Raw genomic sequence first — 16,377 nt, forward strand, 5'->3', positions numbered from 1 at the left:
TCCCTACAATAGAGAACAAAAGAAGACAACATATATATTTAATTAAAAACACCACCACCGGTGCCTGAAAGAGAAACAACATGAGCTTATTATACTGAGGTATAGCGAAAGCAGCTCACTAAAGAAGTCCAAGGACTCTCTGAAGAAAATGTCCTAAGTGGGAACGCCGACTAGGCCAGGAACAGACAAAATGTTGCAGGTATGGTCTGAACCACTAGTCCCCCTGCTCTACTGGGAAAAAGAATGAATAGACAAACACCAAAAACAGAACATAACTAACCTCCTACCTCTATCCAGATTTAGTGAAATTGCACCGCCTCAACACCAAGTCAGGCTCTCCTTTTGAGCCTTGTGCTCCCAAGATCTTGCATATTGTGGCCAGTGTGGTGGCGCGTCCCCTCGCAGCCTTGAACTTAGCTGTTTCCTCTGGGAACTACACCCTCGGGTGTGGAAGGAAGCAGTAGTGAAGCCACTTCTTAAGAAGCCCAACCTTGACCCAAAAAACATTCCATCCAATTTCTCTGCTCCCGGTTCTAGCTAAGATCCTGGAAAAACATCTCAACAGCCATTTGATGGCTGTTGCGGAAGGGCTGAGCTGACTGGACAGGTCTCAGTTCCAGAAAAATTATGGAACCGAAACAGCTCTGGTGTCAGCCACTGATGGCATCAGGCGGACGGTCGATGATGGGCAGGGCGATGCAGTTATCCTGTTGGATCCGTCAGCAGCCTTTGATACAATCTCCCCAGCTCTGCTGATGGAACTCCTACGAGCACTGGGTGTCTCAGGCGGGGCTTTGAAACTACTGTATTCCTTCCACAAGGGTAATGGTGGACCAATTTCTATCAGACCCGCTTTCCATGCCATGTGAGGTGCCACAGGGCTCATCATTGTGCCCAACGCTTTTCAACCTATATGTCTTCCCACGGACTTAGATCGTTTGTTCCTTTGGACTTCAGGCGGTCTTGTATGCTGATGTAACCCAAATCATTGTGTCTAGTTTGAAGGATAGGGAAGCTATAACAGCTTGACAGCAGTAGCAGGGTGAATGAGCAAAAATTACCTGAAGCTCAATCGGGAAAAGACTGAGGTGTTATTTTTTGGAATACAAAATTCTATCTGGAGTAACAACTGGTGGCCTGAGACCCTGGGCTCACTACCTGCACTGACAGTTAAGGCTAATGACATAGGGGTAGTCTTCGTTGACAAGCTCTTCTTGGATGCCCAGGCTAACTGCACAGCGTCCACTTGTTTCTGGCTGATTAAAATGCTGAGAAAATGCTTTCCTTTTATCCACCTCCCAGGTCAGAAACAAGTGGCTGTGTCATAAGTCATGTCTAAAATAGACTCATTTAATGTCTTATATCTATTCTAGACGCTAACAAGAGTACATTGGCCAAATTGTAGGTAGGGCAGGATGAACTGGCGAGACTAATTTTGAATGTGCCAAAACCTCAGTCGGTAGGGGACTGCTTAAGCTGCACTGGCTTACCATACAAAATCGCACCACATTCAAGGCAATCTGGATAGTGCACAAGACACTCAATCAGGTGAGTCCGGCTGGAATTAAGGCTATGTTCTAGCGGTACATCCCGGGGAGAAATCTGCAATCTGCTCACCGTAATCTGTTCATACTGCCTCAAGTGCAGAAGAAGAGATGGGGAGGCAGAGCATTCTCAGCGACATCGGCAACATTCTGGAGCTCATTGCCTAATCATTTGACTGACATTAAGTCTCATTCTCCTTTTAGGAAAGCTTTAAAGATCTGGCTTTTCAGATTATAAGGTCTTCCTTTGCATCTAAGAAGTCTTTTTCTTTTTTTGCCAGGCCTCTGTTTACCTCTGTTACCTCTGCAGTTACCTCTGCAGTGCCTTGACGCCTTCATGCATTTCCTGCGCTTTATAAATTCTCCTCAAATTCCAAAAGTGTTCCCCTTCTCTCTCATAGGGTTAATGATTTGACATAACTAATTTGAGAAACATCAAATACTGTAGAAAAAGGTCAGCAACATTAATTCATGTTAATTTCATTATTCCTAGGGACACTGCAAACTAACATGCCTCACGAGAAACGTTTAGAGTAATTATGAACCATGCTTTGGAGAAAAAGCAAGGCAAAACTAATGTAGGTCAAGGTACTTTAATGAGAAAAACAAGTAGATTTGCTTACTGAGACTACACAATCACAAACAAGAATTATTAGACAAAGAGTTGTTGCCATACAACAGAGGGTGAGAAACAACCAGATGAAATAAAGCAGAGAACTGAAAGCAGATATAAGAGTTGGACAGAAAGAAAGTAGAACGTGTGGGGCAGACTTTGGGTAAAACCACTTATGGATTCCAAGGCAAATCAAACCTACCTTTTGATGCTTGGCTCCACGGATATGGGCGGCATATGCATCTGCTCCTGTGCAAGAGACATCGCAGAGTTCACATCGTAACTGGGCTTGTACTCCTCGGAGCCCAGTGGTTATCGGACTCCCAGTCTTCAGGACAGCTTCCTTCTTTTTGTGCTTTTGACCCTCCAAATGCTCCCGGTATGTCTATGTGCGGACAAAAAAGGAAAAACTAGGTATCAAAGTAGTATTAGGCACACACATAGTACTGGTACAAAAACTCCCTTATATAATGTGTATTATCACAGGCCAACTGCAGTTAATAGGGCGCTTATGGAGCTTACTATGCTACAGCACCTCAGGGACCCACCCACTGGAAGTAAAAGAGCAACAAACTCCTTTCCAACAACTCTCCCATCTCCTCTCAGCGACAGGTCAAAACAATATGGCAATGCTGCTGAGAAACTGAGGTATTTAACATTGTTTTTACTCTATGAAGTGGATAACAACACATTCAAAGTAGAGAGATGACACATTATTTTTCCCATTCCGACTGGTAACTCTGTAAATTCAGATGGATCTTTTAAACGCAGCCCGTTCTGACTTGAAAGGCTACCTATAAATCCTGAATAAAACAGAAAGCATATCAGTGGATCATAACGTTATCTACAGATTGGGCTCTAGATACTTGAGAGCCCAGTTTTGTTCCATGGTCCCCAAACAAGGATTCAATGAGACTGACAAAGCATCACCAATCCAAGGCAGCCAAATTCATGTTGGGCCAAGCCTTCAAGTAGGTTTCCTAAAACCGTGTGCTGCTTATGACAAGAGGAACAAGTTACTTTCCGTTGGTAACACTTTTTCTGGTGGATACATTATCTTACCACCAAATCATCACATTTAGACTATTCCCAGTAAGCAGACTGGATTCAGAGAAATTTCAAGTAACCGATTTTATGTGCCACCTGAATTCGCAACTGCTTAAGGCTACCCCTGTATAATAAATTCAGTTCCTGTATCCTTCTTCGGATTTGGCTCAGTGCAGGCTAAATGAAGGTGACAGTGTGAAGAAAACTAGCATGGGGCAAGCCCTAAGAATAGAACCTTTCCTCTGCCACATTCCATTTCACTATGTCTGTTGAGAATCCCTTGAATGTCCAAATGAGATGAAACATCTCAAATGTCAATCAACAAATATAGCTGGTGGAGCTAACCAGAACTACTTAGAACTTAGCTGACGATAACATTTATGTCAATTTGTAGAGATGAAACTAGGTAACAAGAAACATATGAGTACTATCAGAAACAAAAGCAACATTCAGAAAATCCAAGTTTGAAAAACGAACTAAAACAGCTTCTATTAAAAAGCAATGTCTCAAAATTTCTCCGAAATTCTCAAGTCGGAGCACACTTTTCTCGATGAAGAAAATGTTACATTTAAATTAAGAGAAATTAATATCCTTGAAAAACGGTATTCCAAAGAGTTTCTGGCCAGTTAATGTTCAATTTCAGGGTAAAATAATCTATAGATCAGAGGAAGGTAATCACTTTAGCAAGCTTGTTTTTGAATGTTTACACTATTACAGCGCCATCCACGAAAAGGCATAATCATTCAAAACATACACGTTTATGAACTAAACAAACTGCAAAAGCAAAGATCCTTCATCACTAATATTGACAACCTAGGGACTAGGTGTTCACAAAACTGGATTTTTTCAGTAGGAATAACATGTTCATGACAGATACATTAACAACAAAGAATACAAAAGGCTTCTGACCTGGGGACCAGCACAACTGATTTTACAGATATCGCAATAGTGGAGCTGGGGTTGCTTTGGTGGTCCTTTTGACCTCAGTTGTTTATTTTGGAATGGTATTTTCTTGTTAAAGTTGCCAGCAGGATTGGTGCTTGTGCTATTTCCAGCATTGCCCCACGTTGAAGAAACCACAGATTTTTGTGGCTGGTGCGATGTAAGTGGTTGCTGCTGTGGTGGTGGCTGAGGCTGTTGGTAATATGTATTGCCTGCAGAGTAAACCGTGGGATCATAACTGGTGTAACTGGTACCTAAAACACAGGATAGAGTCAGTGAGGTCTTTCAAACTTGATCCTTAGACACAATTAATCTATACTTTAAAGCATTTACCGGAGTAGGTGGCAGAAGTGGGGTTGTATGTTGAGCTAGGGGTGTAGGATGGAATGGCTGAGGCTGGCACACTTTGCTGCACAGTTGTCACAACAGGATAAACAACATAACTTGAAGGTGTGGAGTTCACAGTTTGTACAGGCTTAATGGTAGTGATCTGTCGCTGAGGCTGTGTGTACCCACTGGTGGGCTGACTGTAGCTTCCTTTCGAACCTAAAAGACAAGAATAAGGTTGAAGAAGCGTTGTGTTAACATATTTCCTTCAAACCAGCCTTGTCTCATTCGACTTAATCATGAGGCAACTGTGGTTAAAAGCACAGGAATGCTAGCACAGGATACTTGAATTACCTTTTTTGTCCTTTCACATCAAATATGTAGTAACATCCCTTGATTAGCATCGTATTATTCCATATATGTCTTATGACGCCAATGGTGAGCTATGTGCCTTTCTTGTTCACTGACACATTAAATATTTTCCGCCATTGGACTCTAGAAATGTGCCCCCCAAAAAATCAAATACCCAAAAGAGCAGAATGCAGAACCAAGTTTCAAGAGTTCAACTCATCTACCACTGACCAGAACCATTATGTCTGGAAGAATGTGAAGAGTTGGTCCTTTGTATGAATTAATCGTTCAGCCACATAAACAGCGTAACTGTATCATGCTGCTCTGGCATTTCTAACGCTAAGAAGGGCATGTTGAGGTTTATGAAAACATACACACATAGATATTTAGTATCACTATAAATGTTGTGCTTGCCGCTTGAGATTCAGGACACTTACCGGCCTGGTAGTAGGCATCTGTGGCATTATGGAGAGTCTGGGTTGCGACTGGCTGATAATACTGTTTATTCTCATAGGTGGTGGCAGCAGTTGTGCGTCCGTAGCTGTAAGTATCCTAGCGAGTGAATTGAAATAACTGTTCAGTAGCTAACAATCATTTCTCAAACTAAAATTATAAAGAACATTTTATTCGCATGAATGTCTCTCTGACATACTATGCTTTTTACATAAATTTACTCAATACCCCTCTCTCTCAACAACTTTAATTTAAATTAAGACTTATTTTTTAAGGCAATGAATCAAACGTATTTCATGTGCACACTCCATGTCATCATTGAAAACATACACATATAGTAGATCATTCAATATTTAAAAATAAGAGTTATGAAAATATACATAAAAAGCAGATTACCTTTGATAAATCAAAGTCTGGCAATCAGGAAAGAATGCAAATTGGGATTCCAACCGAGTTTTCCCAGCGAAGAGCATAGTTCTTTTAAAATATCTTAAATAATAGAAGAGCACACTCCAAACTATAAGAGTGCATTTGAGAGATGTTCATTAGGACAAAACACCATCAATATAACTGATAGGGGACCGTCTACCAGTGGGCTTCCTTTTTAATGCTTAATGATACACTGGAAAATAATAAAAACAGTTGCTAAGGAAGAAATAACATATTCACTTGGGGGGTTTGGTTCTTTGGTAACTGGAACAACTGAAGTTGTTGGAGCATTGAGGACATAGAAAAAAGATTATGTGAGGGTGGATGACCAGCAAATTCAATGACCCTCCAAAGTTACTGATAAAAAATGTCTGAAGACTCAGGCATAGTAGTGTAAGCCACCCCCTCCAGGGTTGGCTTGCAATACAGAGGAGCAATTTACTTGAAGCTTCACTTATAAAAATGGAAGCATACGTAGCGCTGGGAAGGAGTAGTCCACCAAAAGCCAACTCTTCCCCTCTACGCCAGGCTATGTCACTGCTTCATACAGTATCCTATTTAGCATGATATATAGCAGTGTCACCATCACTGCCTCCCACTCAGCTGCCCATACAACCTCTGCCCCAGCTGTACACACATACACTAAGCTGCATCCAAAAGGTCTGCTTATCCACCCGGTTGAAGACTGCACTGCTAGCCATAAAACAACAGTACCACATTCGGCCATTGCCAGACACAGCAGATTTAGCCAAAATGTGTAGAGCCATTACACTGTCCATATTACAAGTGCTTTTGCAAAAAACCCTTCGAGTTACTACCTTCATACAGAAGTGTGATCAACTGATAGTTATTCTGTAAACAAATATCACTCTTTGATATGAATGAATGAATGAATGAATGAATGAATGAATGAATGAATGAATGAAAAAGAGATTTGATTGAGCGCGAACTAAGCCCAAGGGTATCAAGGCGCTATCACAAAACAGGCACCAGTATGCTACTAATTAGTTCCCCAAAAATCATGGGTGCCGATCAAGTAGAGGAATCGAGATCATGTTCGGGCCAGGAACACATCCAGACAAACACCAATTTACACACGGTGTTTCGGTTTTATCGAGAGCCATATCCGGAGTCTACGACTCACATCGCAAAATATCACTTATGAAGTATTCCCAGATCCTCGGCTCTAGCCCACCTGCTAGCCGCCAATTTTAGGTTGAAACACCATTATCTCCTGTATAAATATATTGTTTTGAATCGTCCCCCACTGAGGAAGCACACAGTTCTGCGCCTATAGAAGCCTTCTGAAGTATATACACGGGACATATATAGAGCCCGGTTTTGAGGAGTCTTCATCCCTATCTCTATCCCTGTCGTGCATAACATTGTCCGTGGACATATATTTACTACACACCACAAGCTTAATTTGAGGTATTATTATTATCAGCACTTAACGGTGTGCTTTTATCATCACCCCTACCTATACTTCATTATAGTTTCATCAGGTAAATTCATGTGTAGATACCTGGCGGCCATTACATGATCTCCCTTTTTCCATGGTATTATCTGGATCCATTTCTCTCTCTTTTTTTGCTATAGACGGTCACCTGAGGAAGGCCATTTGGCCGAAACGCGCGTAGTGAAACTACCCAGCCGCATTGCCTCCATCATCTGTTACGTCTAGTGCTCATTGTTTGTTTTGTGATTTTAAGGATTTAATCATATGAATTGTAAATCACCTTTATAAGAAAAAAGAAGTATATAAACGACAAAAGATAAGAAAATGTTATAACCAGATATCATACATATACTATTTATGAATAATAAAAATGAATAATTGAATTATTATTTGGGTGGTAAGTCTTCATAGTGGTTGATGATATTATTTCATATTCCCATGATGGTCTTTTTACATGGATTCTGCCTTTCACTTAGCTATAGACTGTTTTCAAATTAATTGGTTTTCCCTATGTATAGCAAGTGCATTATTAGTATATAGGGGTCCCCTTTTTCCTAAACGGGCCAGGGACACATTCATTTTGGCCTTCCTTATCAGTTTCTAAATATATGCAATCAACAGAGAACAATTCTGGCTTGAGGTATCACTAGAATCAAACATTCAAACCAATACCATATAGCATAGCAATCTAGTCTCGCCATCCGACTTTCATAATGTGATAATCCAATTCTATCCTAGGTAATAAACTTGAAGGAACTTTCTAATCCTAAATCTTGGTTCTCCACCAGAGGAATTATAGTAAATTCAATTTCAAAGACTTTATTCGGTATGTAAAAACAACCATAAGAGCAACCAACAATAAAAATATTTGCACATAATTATAATCAGAAATAGCCATGCCAAAAGTGCATAATTGGGATTTCTTAAAAGCCTACCACCTTGTTTCCATAACATTTACTGTAAAGCAAAGAATTCATAGTAGCATCAAATAAAAGCAATGCTTTTACGTATATTGATTGCTTTTATAATAAAAAGTGCAACTGTAAGATAAACCCCGCTACCATTTAACTCAAGCATAAATTTCAGGGCAATAATGTGCGATCTGATGTTTTGCGCAAGCCGAAGAGGTTTCAAATAACGATGACGCTAATTATTTAAAAATATCACAGAATACCATAAAGTGCATTGTGCTTTGCTTGCTCTGGCAATCACAAGGGCAGGGGGTCATATCTGAACAACAAGATTTCATGGGGGAAAAGCAACTAAATGATGGACAATCATTAGTCTAAATCTAATTAATACAAAACGATGAATTAGGTTAGAAACAAAGGTTAAATAACGTTGGAAGCCCTTCTCCAACTCAAGTGAATGATCAAATCCAGCAGTTGGCTTCCCGCCTCAGTTCTCACCCGAGCTTCCCTTCTACAATTAATAAAGTTATCTTTAATGAACAGTTTGGTGAGTGTTGTTACCATTAGGAGGGTTAGGCTGAATTGGCATCTTAAACAGACCACTGTAGGTGGAATTAATGTAGCATGGCCAGGGAATACGCAATGCTTTATCCATGGTCAGGCAATCTAAAATGATGGATGTGGTGAAACTTGTCTTTTACCCAAATAGAACGCCAGAGCAGCAAAGGGAGAAGTGTGACTAAATCCGCTAGATACTGTAGCCCAGCCTCTCTGTGTGTTATCTTTGTAGAGGCAAAGGTGGGTAGGCATAATAGGCGCTTGAGGAAACCCTTTTCCTTTATCTGGAGAGCCTTACTGTTATAATGAACCAACACATCAGCCCCATATGTAGAATAGCTAATACCCTGGCATTGTATATTGCTAACGTAACTTTTGGGTCAGGTGCCAAACTTTTGCTGAAAACCTAAAGATTTTGTGAGCACTTCTATTCATCCTACCCCTAACTTTTGTAGTTTCATATGACCATGAGCCATTACCTGCAAAAGTAATACCCAAGTAACAAAAGGTGTCAATAGTAGCTGTGTTGTTAATCAAAACCCTTCTGCATTTCTTTGGCTTGGCCCAACAGATTGTTGTGTAGGTTTTGGTTTTGTTAACCACCAATTTTCTTGTGGAAATAAAATTCCCAAAGGTGTTCATTAGTCGTTGTAAGCCCACCGGGGTCCATGCTAGCAAAACAGCATCATCTGCATATAATAACACTGGTATGCGACCCCCAGCGATTTGGGGGCCGTCTGCTTGAATTGCCTTATCCACCCAGTTAATAAACAGGGAGCATAATAGGGGGGCCAGGACACAGCCTTGCCGAATACCCCTTTTCTACATTAAAATTCGTAGTGCATTCGCCTTGTGGACCAAAACTTACTTTGCTTGATAATTTCTCATCCAACCCTGCGAGAATGCAAATAATCGGTCTAGGCGCTCCAAGAGTAAGCAGGGTTGACCAGAGAATAGAGTAATCAACTAGATCGAAAGTACTACTCAGATCTGCAAAGCAGAGATACAATCTGCCACCTTTCGCACAAGCATATTTGCCTATTAGCAAGTCCAAGTTCACACATTGCTCTATAGTGCCCACTCCTTGTCTAAAACCAAACTGCACACTCTTTCAGTCTCTTAAGTAACACTTTACTCATCCCTTTCGCAGAGGAGTCTAAAAGTGATAGTGGGCAGTAGCTTTCAGATCGGATTTGCTGCCCTTTTTAGGTTTCGCCTGTCGAAAGCTGCACATTGTGCAGCCTTTCGCGCAGGCAAAATCTTATGAGAATAATATGTGGGCTTTGTTCCGCCTCTGTCTTCCATTGGCTAGCTCCATAAATGGAGGCTAGCCATTGGAAGAGAGAGGTGTCCGTCATTGTGCGAGGCGATTGGTGGGCGTTCCCGGCTATTTTTTCTCATCCTGCCCCTTTGACAACGTCATTGCGGTGGTGGGCGGTTCCTATTTTTTTGGGGGGGAAGGTTTGTTTTGGTCATTGCAGGCCGACCGCCGCCGGAAGAAGTCCAGATGAGTGCTTTTTCTTGCCTTCTGCTTTGCCTTTCTTGCTGTTTCCGCCCCCCCCTCCCGCTGTCCGTGCCTTTCCCGTCCCCCCTCCCGCTGTCCGTGCCTTTCCCGTCCCCCCTCCGCTGTCCGTGCCTTTCCCGTCCCCCCTCCCGCTGTCCGTGCCTTTCCCGCCCCCTCCCTCTGTCCGTGCCTTTCCTGCCCCCCCTCCCGCTGTCCGTGCCTTTCCCGCCCCCTCCCGCTGTCCGTGCCTTTCCTGCCCCCCTCCCGCTGTCCATGCCTTTCCTTGTTTTACTTTGAGGGTCCTCTCAGAGATGACCCCCACCCCCCACAGTATCCAGCGAAAGGCATACAAATATGATGTAATATTATGTATTTGCCGTGCTGCAGTGACTCGGAGATCTGACACAGCTGCTGCCGCACTTCCCACCGCGTAGAGTATCTCACGAGAAAGGGGTTCACAGTGACCTGCCCCAGTGCCAAAGCTTCCGGGGCGCACACAATCAATGGAAGGTCTCTCCGTCCGCTTCTGTCGCTTTTAACCCACACTTCGGATTCTGAATAATATCCTTTTTTATGTTACCCCAGGACTGTACGCTAAATAAATCAAAATTCACGTAGTTCTAAAATCGAGTCTGGTTTTACTCTTTTAGGAAATATTGGAATTTGGTGGCCTATTAAAAAGGCCTTAGCATCCTTCTAAAATACGTAGATGTATTAATAGGAAGGTAGAAATAGGAACACAACTCAAATTAGTAGTAGTTCATGTAAGAGTTCTTGGCACAGTTTTGTGGCTTCGGAGCACTATAGGTAGCAGAGGTTTCAAACTTGCTGCGCTCATTTCTTTTTTCAGTTTTGGGCTTCCTTTCACAAGTATCGTGAAACTGCACGTAACATGTTCAATGCAAGCGTCCATCAGAGACAAATACATAATTTCACTAGTGCAAAAGAACCGCCCTTGCAGGGACAGGCAGGCTACAATCGTCCCTTCACAGTGTAAGCGGGAGTGCCCGTGTATTGTTCAAGGTGCGAAGGCCCGTTCCAACCCCGGCGGTGACCTTTCTTCGCTCGTGACCTTTATCCTCTGCTGCAGCCACGGAGGGACCCCTGCCCGGGACATTAATTGGCCCCCTTCCTGGCCATTGTCTGTGCACTGACTGCCAAGGGCCGGGCTGTCACTTCACACCTCTTTTCGGAAAGGGCACGGCACCTGCGGGCTGACGGGCGGGCTCAAGGTGAAACATCTGTCCAGTCCCTCCCCCTAAGTGATTGCACAGTTCAGTGCTTTTCATCATGCATGCCACTGCCATGCTTATTTTTTGCAGGACATAAGGATTATTATAGTGTGAGTGCAGAGTGTGCAGAGTGCAGATAGTGCAGAGTGAGTGTGCAGAGTGAGTGTGCAGAGTGAGTGTGGGTGCAGAGTGTGGGTGCAGAGTGTGGGTGCAGAGTGTGGGTGCAGAGTGTGGGTGCAGAGTGTGGGTGCAGAGTGAGTGTGCAGAGTGAGTGTGCAGAGTGAGGGTGCAGAGTGCAGAGTGAGTGTGCAGAGTAGTGAGTGCAGAGTGAGTGTGCAGAGTAGTGAGTGCAGAGTAGTGAGTGCAGAGTGCAGAGTAGTGAGTGTGCAGAGTAGTGAGTGCAGAGTGAGTGTGCAGAGTGCAAAGTGAGTGTGCAGAGTAGTGAGTGCAGAGTAGTGTGTGCAGACTAGTGAGTGCAGAGTGCAAAGTGAGTGTTCAGAGTAGTGAGTGCTGACTGTGCGCATTTGTTTACATGTGGCTAGCCGTATTTACTTTACTGCGGCTGCGAAGGGAAGTAGCAGGGGGCACAGCCACACGGACGCCCCCTCCCTCACTACAGTAAGGAGCCGCTTTCAGATGAGTTCGTGCAGGGAGTTCACTAAAGTGACGTACCGGGACAGGGTTAAACTGGAGTATTAGGAAGAGGGAGGCAAGTGTGTTTACAGCGCAACAGGGAGCAACATATACCCGGAGAGTATACACAGTGGCAGCGGGCACTGACGAACCAGGACAGTGGTCACTGTCTCATGGGGTGAGGGATGGTCATCGGTACAGGACAGTGACGAACGTGCCACCACCACCATACAGGGGTTAGAGACGTGTTTGCCTCAGTGGACAATGTGTTACTGGGCCTGTGCCCACAGAAGGTAGTTATTTGGTTCACTGAACAGTAGGCTCTATGGCCAGAGTGCACCACCGGTTGATACAAGAGAGAGAGTGTAGAGTGCCACGAAGCGGTGGGGGCTTGTTTTGTTAGGCACGGGGAGAGTGGGTGGGTGTGTGTGTGTGGCTCTAGGTGTGTGTGTGTGTGTGTGTGTGTGTGGCTCTGGGTGTGTGTGTGGCTCTGAGTGTGTGTGTGTGTGTGGCTCTGGGTGTGTGTGTGTGTGTGGGGGGGGCTCTGGGTGTGTGTGTGTGTGTGTGGCTGGCTCTGGGTGTGTGTGTGTGGTAGTAATTGCTGTCTGCTGAGCTCGTCCATAGGGTACAATAGGTCTCACATCTGCGAGAGATTAAGCTATTGGCAATGTAAATGACAATGCCATTTATTTATCTGTTTTCAAAACCAACACATAAATACAAATGTTGTCATTTACAATGCCAATAGCTCTAACTTTTCCAAAGGCGAAACCGTTGCATTGTAAATGCTTGTTATAGATTGCTATAATAGTAGACGTCCCCAATGAAGGTGGAATCATACTGGTCGCAGCCATAGTAAAAACTCTGTTTAAGATTGGGCCCCACAAATCGACAGCAGCTTTATAAACATCCACTGGCACCCCATCAGGTCCCGGGGTTTACCTCCTATGCTTTCTTTCAGCCCTAGTAGGACCTCTTCAACCGTGATATTCAGTGGTAGAGGAGACCAGGGGTACTGTTTCTCCCTTAATATATCCTCCCTCCTTGCATCCGGCAGACTGAAAATGTCCGTGAAATGGGTCATCCAAACATCACATGTAACATGAGATAACCACTCTGGAAAAGAGTCGGTCTTTGAAAATGATGAATAGACTGTGTCCCAGAAAAGTTTGTTATCAGCTGTATCTGCAGCCAGAGACAATTTAGACCAAGCTTCGTTTTGTAGCTATTTTTCCTAGCACAAAAAGGACATTTTTAAAGTTAGATCGAAGGGTCTTTATCAACATGTTGTCTCTGGGTTGACAGTGAAGGGCATATTTCCGTTGTTGTGAGGCTATGGTACATGCATGATTAAACCAATCTCTAAGTTGGCCATGGCCTGGATTACAAGGGCGGGTCAAAAGGTTGTTGCTTATATTGGTAATGTTAATTAAACTAGAAAGTAACTGGTTCGGAGTTACTTAGATCTCGAGACAATGAAAGAATATATGTACGGTTCATAGAGAAAATGCAGTGTAGGACTTTAGTAGGATCTACTCCATCCCACTTGATACAAACCCCATTGGGTCTTATAGGGGTAATGTTAGTTACAATACTTGGTGGGACTTTGCTAGCTTTGCCCCTAAAAAAGACAGTCGGTACCATACAATTGTAGTCACTCAGGCCCGGCTAACCAACCCTAGGTGTAGTTAAACACTTAATTGCATTAGCTGACATCAAAATTTGATCAATGATAGTTGTGGGTTTCCTTCCTATAGAGGTTGGTATTGGGTCTCCATTATTATCGCAGGTACATTTTAATAACTGTAGGTCCAGCATAGTAATCACTGAATTCAATATACCCCCATAATCATTATATAGTCATAATGTCAAGTCGTCCAGAAGCGCCCTTTAAAGACGTACCTGCTCTAAAGACTACATGTCCCAGAATCCTAAGCGCTGTGGGAGGAGTATAAAAGGGGGACTCGGACGATGCTGGGCGTCGGATATTCTGGTTCCGGACCCGGTGTGGTGAGTGATTAGTCGTTGGAATCCTGTAGCACTATTCTTGTGCCTGATCCTCTGCTCTCTTCAGTCCGCTTCAGTGTTCTATGAGGAAGGAGGCATTTTGTTCTTTGCTACTTACCATATGGCGTCCCCGTTGGCTGAGCCTTCTTGCACCGGCTCGTGCGGGGAACGCCAGTCCTTTGTTTCCGCATTCCGGCGTCCCTGTTGGCTGAGCCTTTTTGCACCGGCTCGTGCAGGGAACGCCAGTCCTTTTGTTTCCGCATTCCGGCGTCCCTGTTGGCAGAGCCTTCTTGCACCGGCTCGTGCAGGGAACGCCATTTGCTTGTTTCCTCATTAACGGCGTCCCTGTTGGCTGAGCCTTCTTTCACCGGCTCGTGCAGGGTACGCCACGTTCTTCTTCTCTGTTGGGCGAGACCTGAGGTTCGGAGATCAGGTACTGTAATTACCATTATAGGGTGACGTAACCCAATCTATTTTCCTTTGTTTTTTGTGTCTTTGCACAATTAACTCTGGGGTCCTTGCGGTGGATTCAATTGGTAAAACGTTCTCAGCCACCATCAGTGTATGCCTGGTATGTACTCAGTGATAGATCATACTTTAGTAACCTGAAAAATCTTCACTGCATTAAGGAATCCCATGCTTGTGTATTACAGGTGGAGCTACTATACGTTTATATCTGTATCTCGGAACTGATAGTAGGGGCCCAGAGAAGTATCTTCAAGGCCTGATTTTTTCTTATTTACAGGTATAGGGGACAGGGGTTCTATAGGAACTGTTTGTGTGTTCACATATTCCAGAAAACGATACAATGATTACTATCTCTCTTGTCGTTACAGTTCTCCCTCCCTGCTGTTCCCTTCCTTCCCTTCCTGTTTATTATTTTTTCTCGCCCTCGCTTGATCCTTCCTGGGCCCAGGCTATAACAGCCTTCTGGGTTCGGTTAGATCAGGAGGTGGCCTTTCTCACATCAACCTGCTGATTCCGAGGACTTGGAGGATAACACATAAGCACTGAACAGTACTACCCACACGCGGGACCCCAGAGCAATTTTTAGGCAGCATATATTAAATAAAAATATACACGGGGGCGTGGTCTCGCAGAGCAGCAAGATGGCCACTCTGTAGGCAAGCTCTGCCGGCTGAGCCAGAAAACCGTAGACATCCGTACACCCCGCAGCCTCCAAGGGGTGCAATACTGTGAGGACTGTGCCTTGCAGATGCCCTCCTGGTACCTGTGGCTTCGTGGGTCAGTGTGTGTTCTGGATCTGACTGAGCAGTGGTGTTGCGCCCTCTTCTAGGTTGCGGCCGAGGCCAGTGCTGTGGTGGAAATTCCTGGTGCCGGGCCATCCATCGATCCCTTGGCTGCAACATGGGAGGTGGCTTGCTGCTGCCTGACCAGGACCAGGTTTTCTGTGTTCTCCCGGTCCGGGAGACGCATCCGGTAAGGTGCTGCGGCTGCTGGCGGCTGGGCCAGGCCAGTACTGAAACGACGCCCGGCGGTGCACGATCCGGGGATAGCGCAAGGGCTGAATGTACTGATGTGCGCTGCCCCCTGGTCTATTCCACAAATCACAGAGCTGCATCGCTGCAATCTCCCTTGGCTTGTGCCCTCCAACCAGCTGTAAGCATCACGGCCTTTGTTGCTGAGGCGTGAGGGCTGTGCCCGTGATTGAATGGCGCTGGAGGTGAGCGGCCAACTGCTCCTCTTCCTTTCGGCGTTGGACGGGGGTTCATCTTACCTGCTACGGCGGACAGGGGCACACACCGGCGCAATGAACATTGTTGGGCCCACTACCCACGAAACACTTTGATGCAGCCTGCTCCTCTGCCATCTCTGAGGACTGGATCAGCGCGCCCTACATTGGCTGTGGTAAGCATATAACTGCACAGGAGCGGGGCTCTGCTTTGCCTCCCCCCACTGGCCTGCCCCCGTTAAACAGGCGGTCCTGCATGCCTAAGTTCCACTTTCCTTAGGGGCCAGGGCACGCTCTTCACGTTTCTCCTGCAGCCTCCTGACATCACCAAATCCTACAGAGGGTCACACACACACGCCCTACAAACTAGCAATTTGCTATGCACAGCATCGCCCCACTTGGCCGTGGCTCGGGCGGTGGCCAAAGCGAGACTCACAGCGTAATAGTCCTTTCACTTTATTCCTGTCCATAGGATCTACTGTCCTTCGGAAAATCAGCGTGCCATGGGCAAACACGAGGCCAAACAATCCAAGCTCTCATTTGAGTGGTAGCGCGCCTCCCGACAACCTGAATGCGTTGAGGATTACACGGTGGGTCCATCGCTGGGGGAGGAATTGGGACGCCACGATGCAGGTCTAAAGGAGATCCTCATGAAGGTCAGGTCCAGCCTGAAG

The 16,377-nt window shown here is 44.8% G+C and overlaps 1 protein-coding gene across 1 annotated transcript in view; it reads right to left on the reverse strand.

Annotated features, from left to right (window-relative positions):
- Positions 1 to 16,377, reverse strand: part of ZFR2 (zinc finger RNA binding protein 2) — a 553,880-nt gene that overhangs the window by 387,433 nt on the left and 150,070 nt on the right. Inside the window, exons 3-6 of the mRNA XM_078669465.1 lie at positions 5,262 to 5,376; positions 4,480 to 4,692; positions 4,114 to 4,400; positions 2,360 to 2,542 (exon numbers count right to left, since the gene is read on the reverse strand). Coding sequence (XP_078525591.1) covers positions 2,360 to 2,542; positions 4,114 to 4,400; positions 4,480 to 4,692; positions 5,262 to 5,376 — 798 coding nt within the window. The remainder of the gene's footprint in view (positions 1 to 2,359; positions 2,543 to 4,113; positions 4,401 to 4,479; positions 4,693 to 5,261; positions 5,377 to 16,377) is intronic.

This window comes from Lissotriton helveticus, chromosome 12 (genome assembly GCF_964261635.1).
Source record: "Lissotriton helveticus chromosome 12, aLisHel1.1, whole genome shotgun sequence".
Classification (NCBI taxonomy): domain Eukaryota; kingdom Metazoa; phylum Chordata; class Amphibia; order Caudata; family Salamandridae; genus Lissotriton; species Lissotriton helveticus.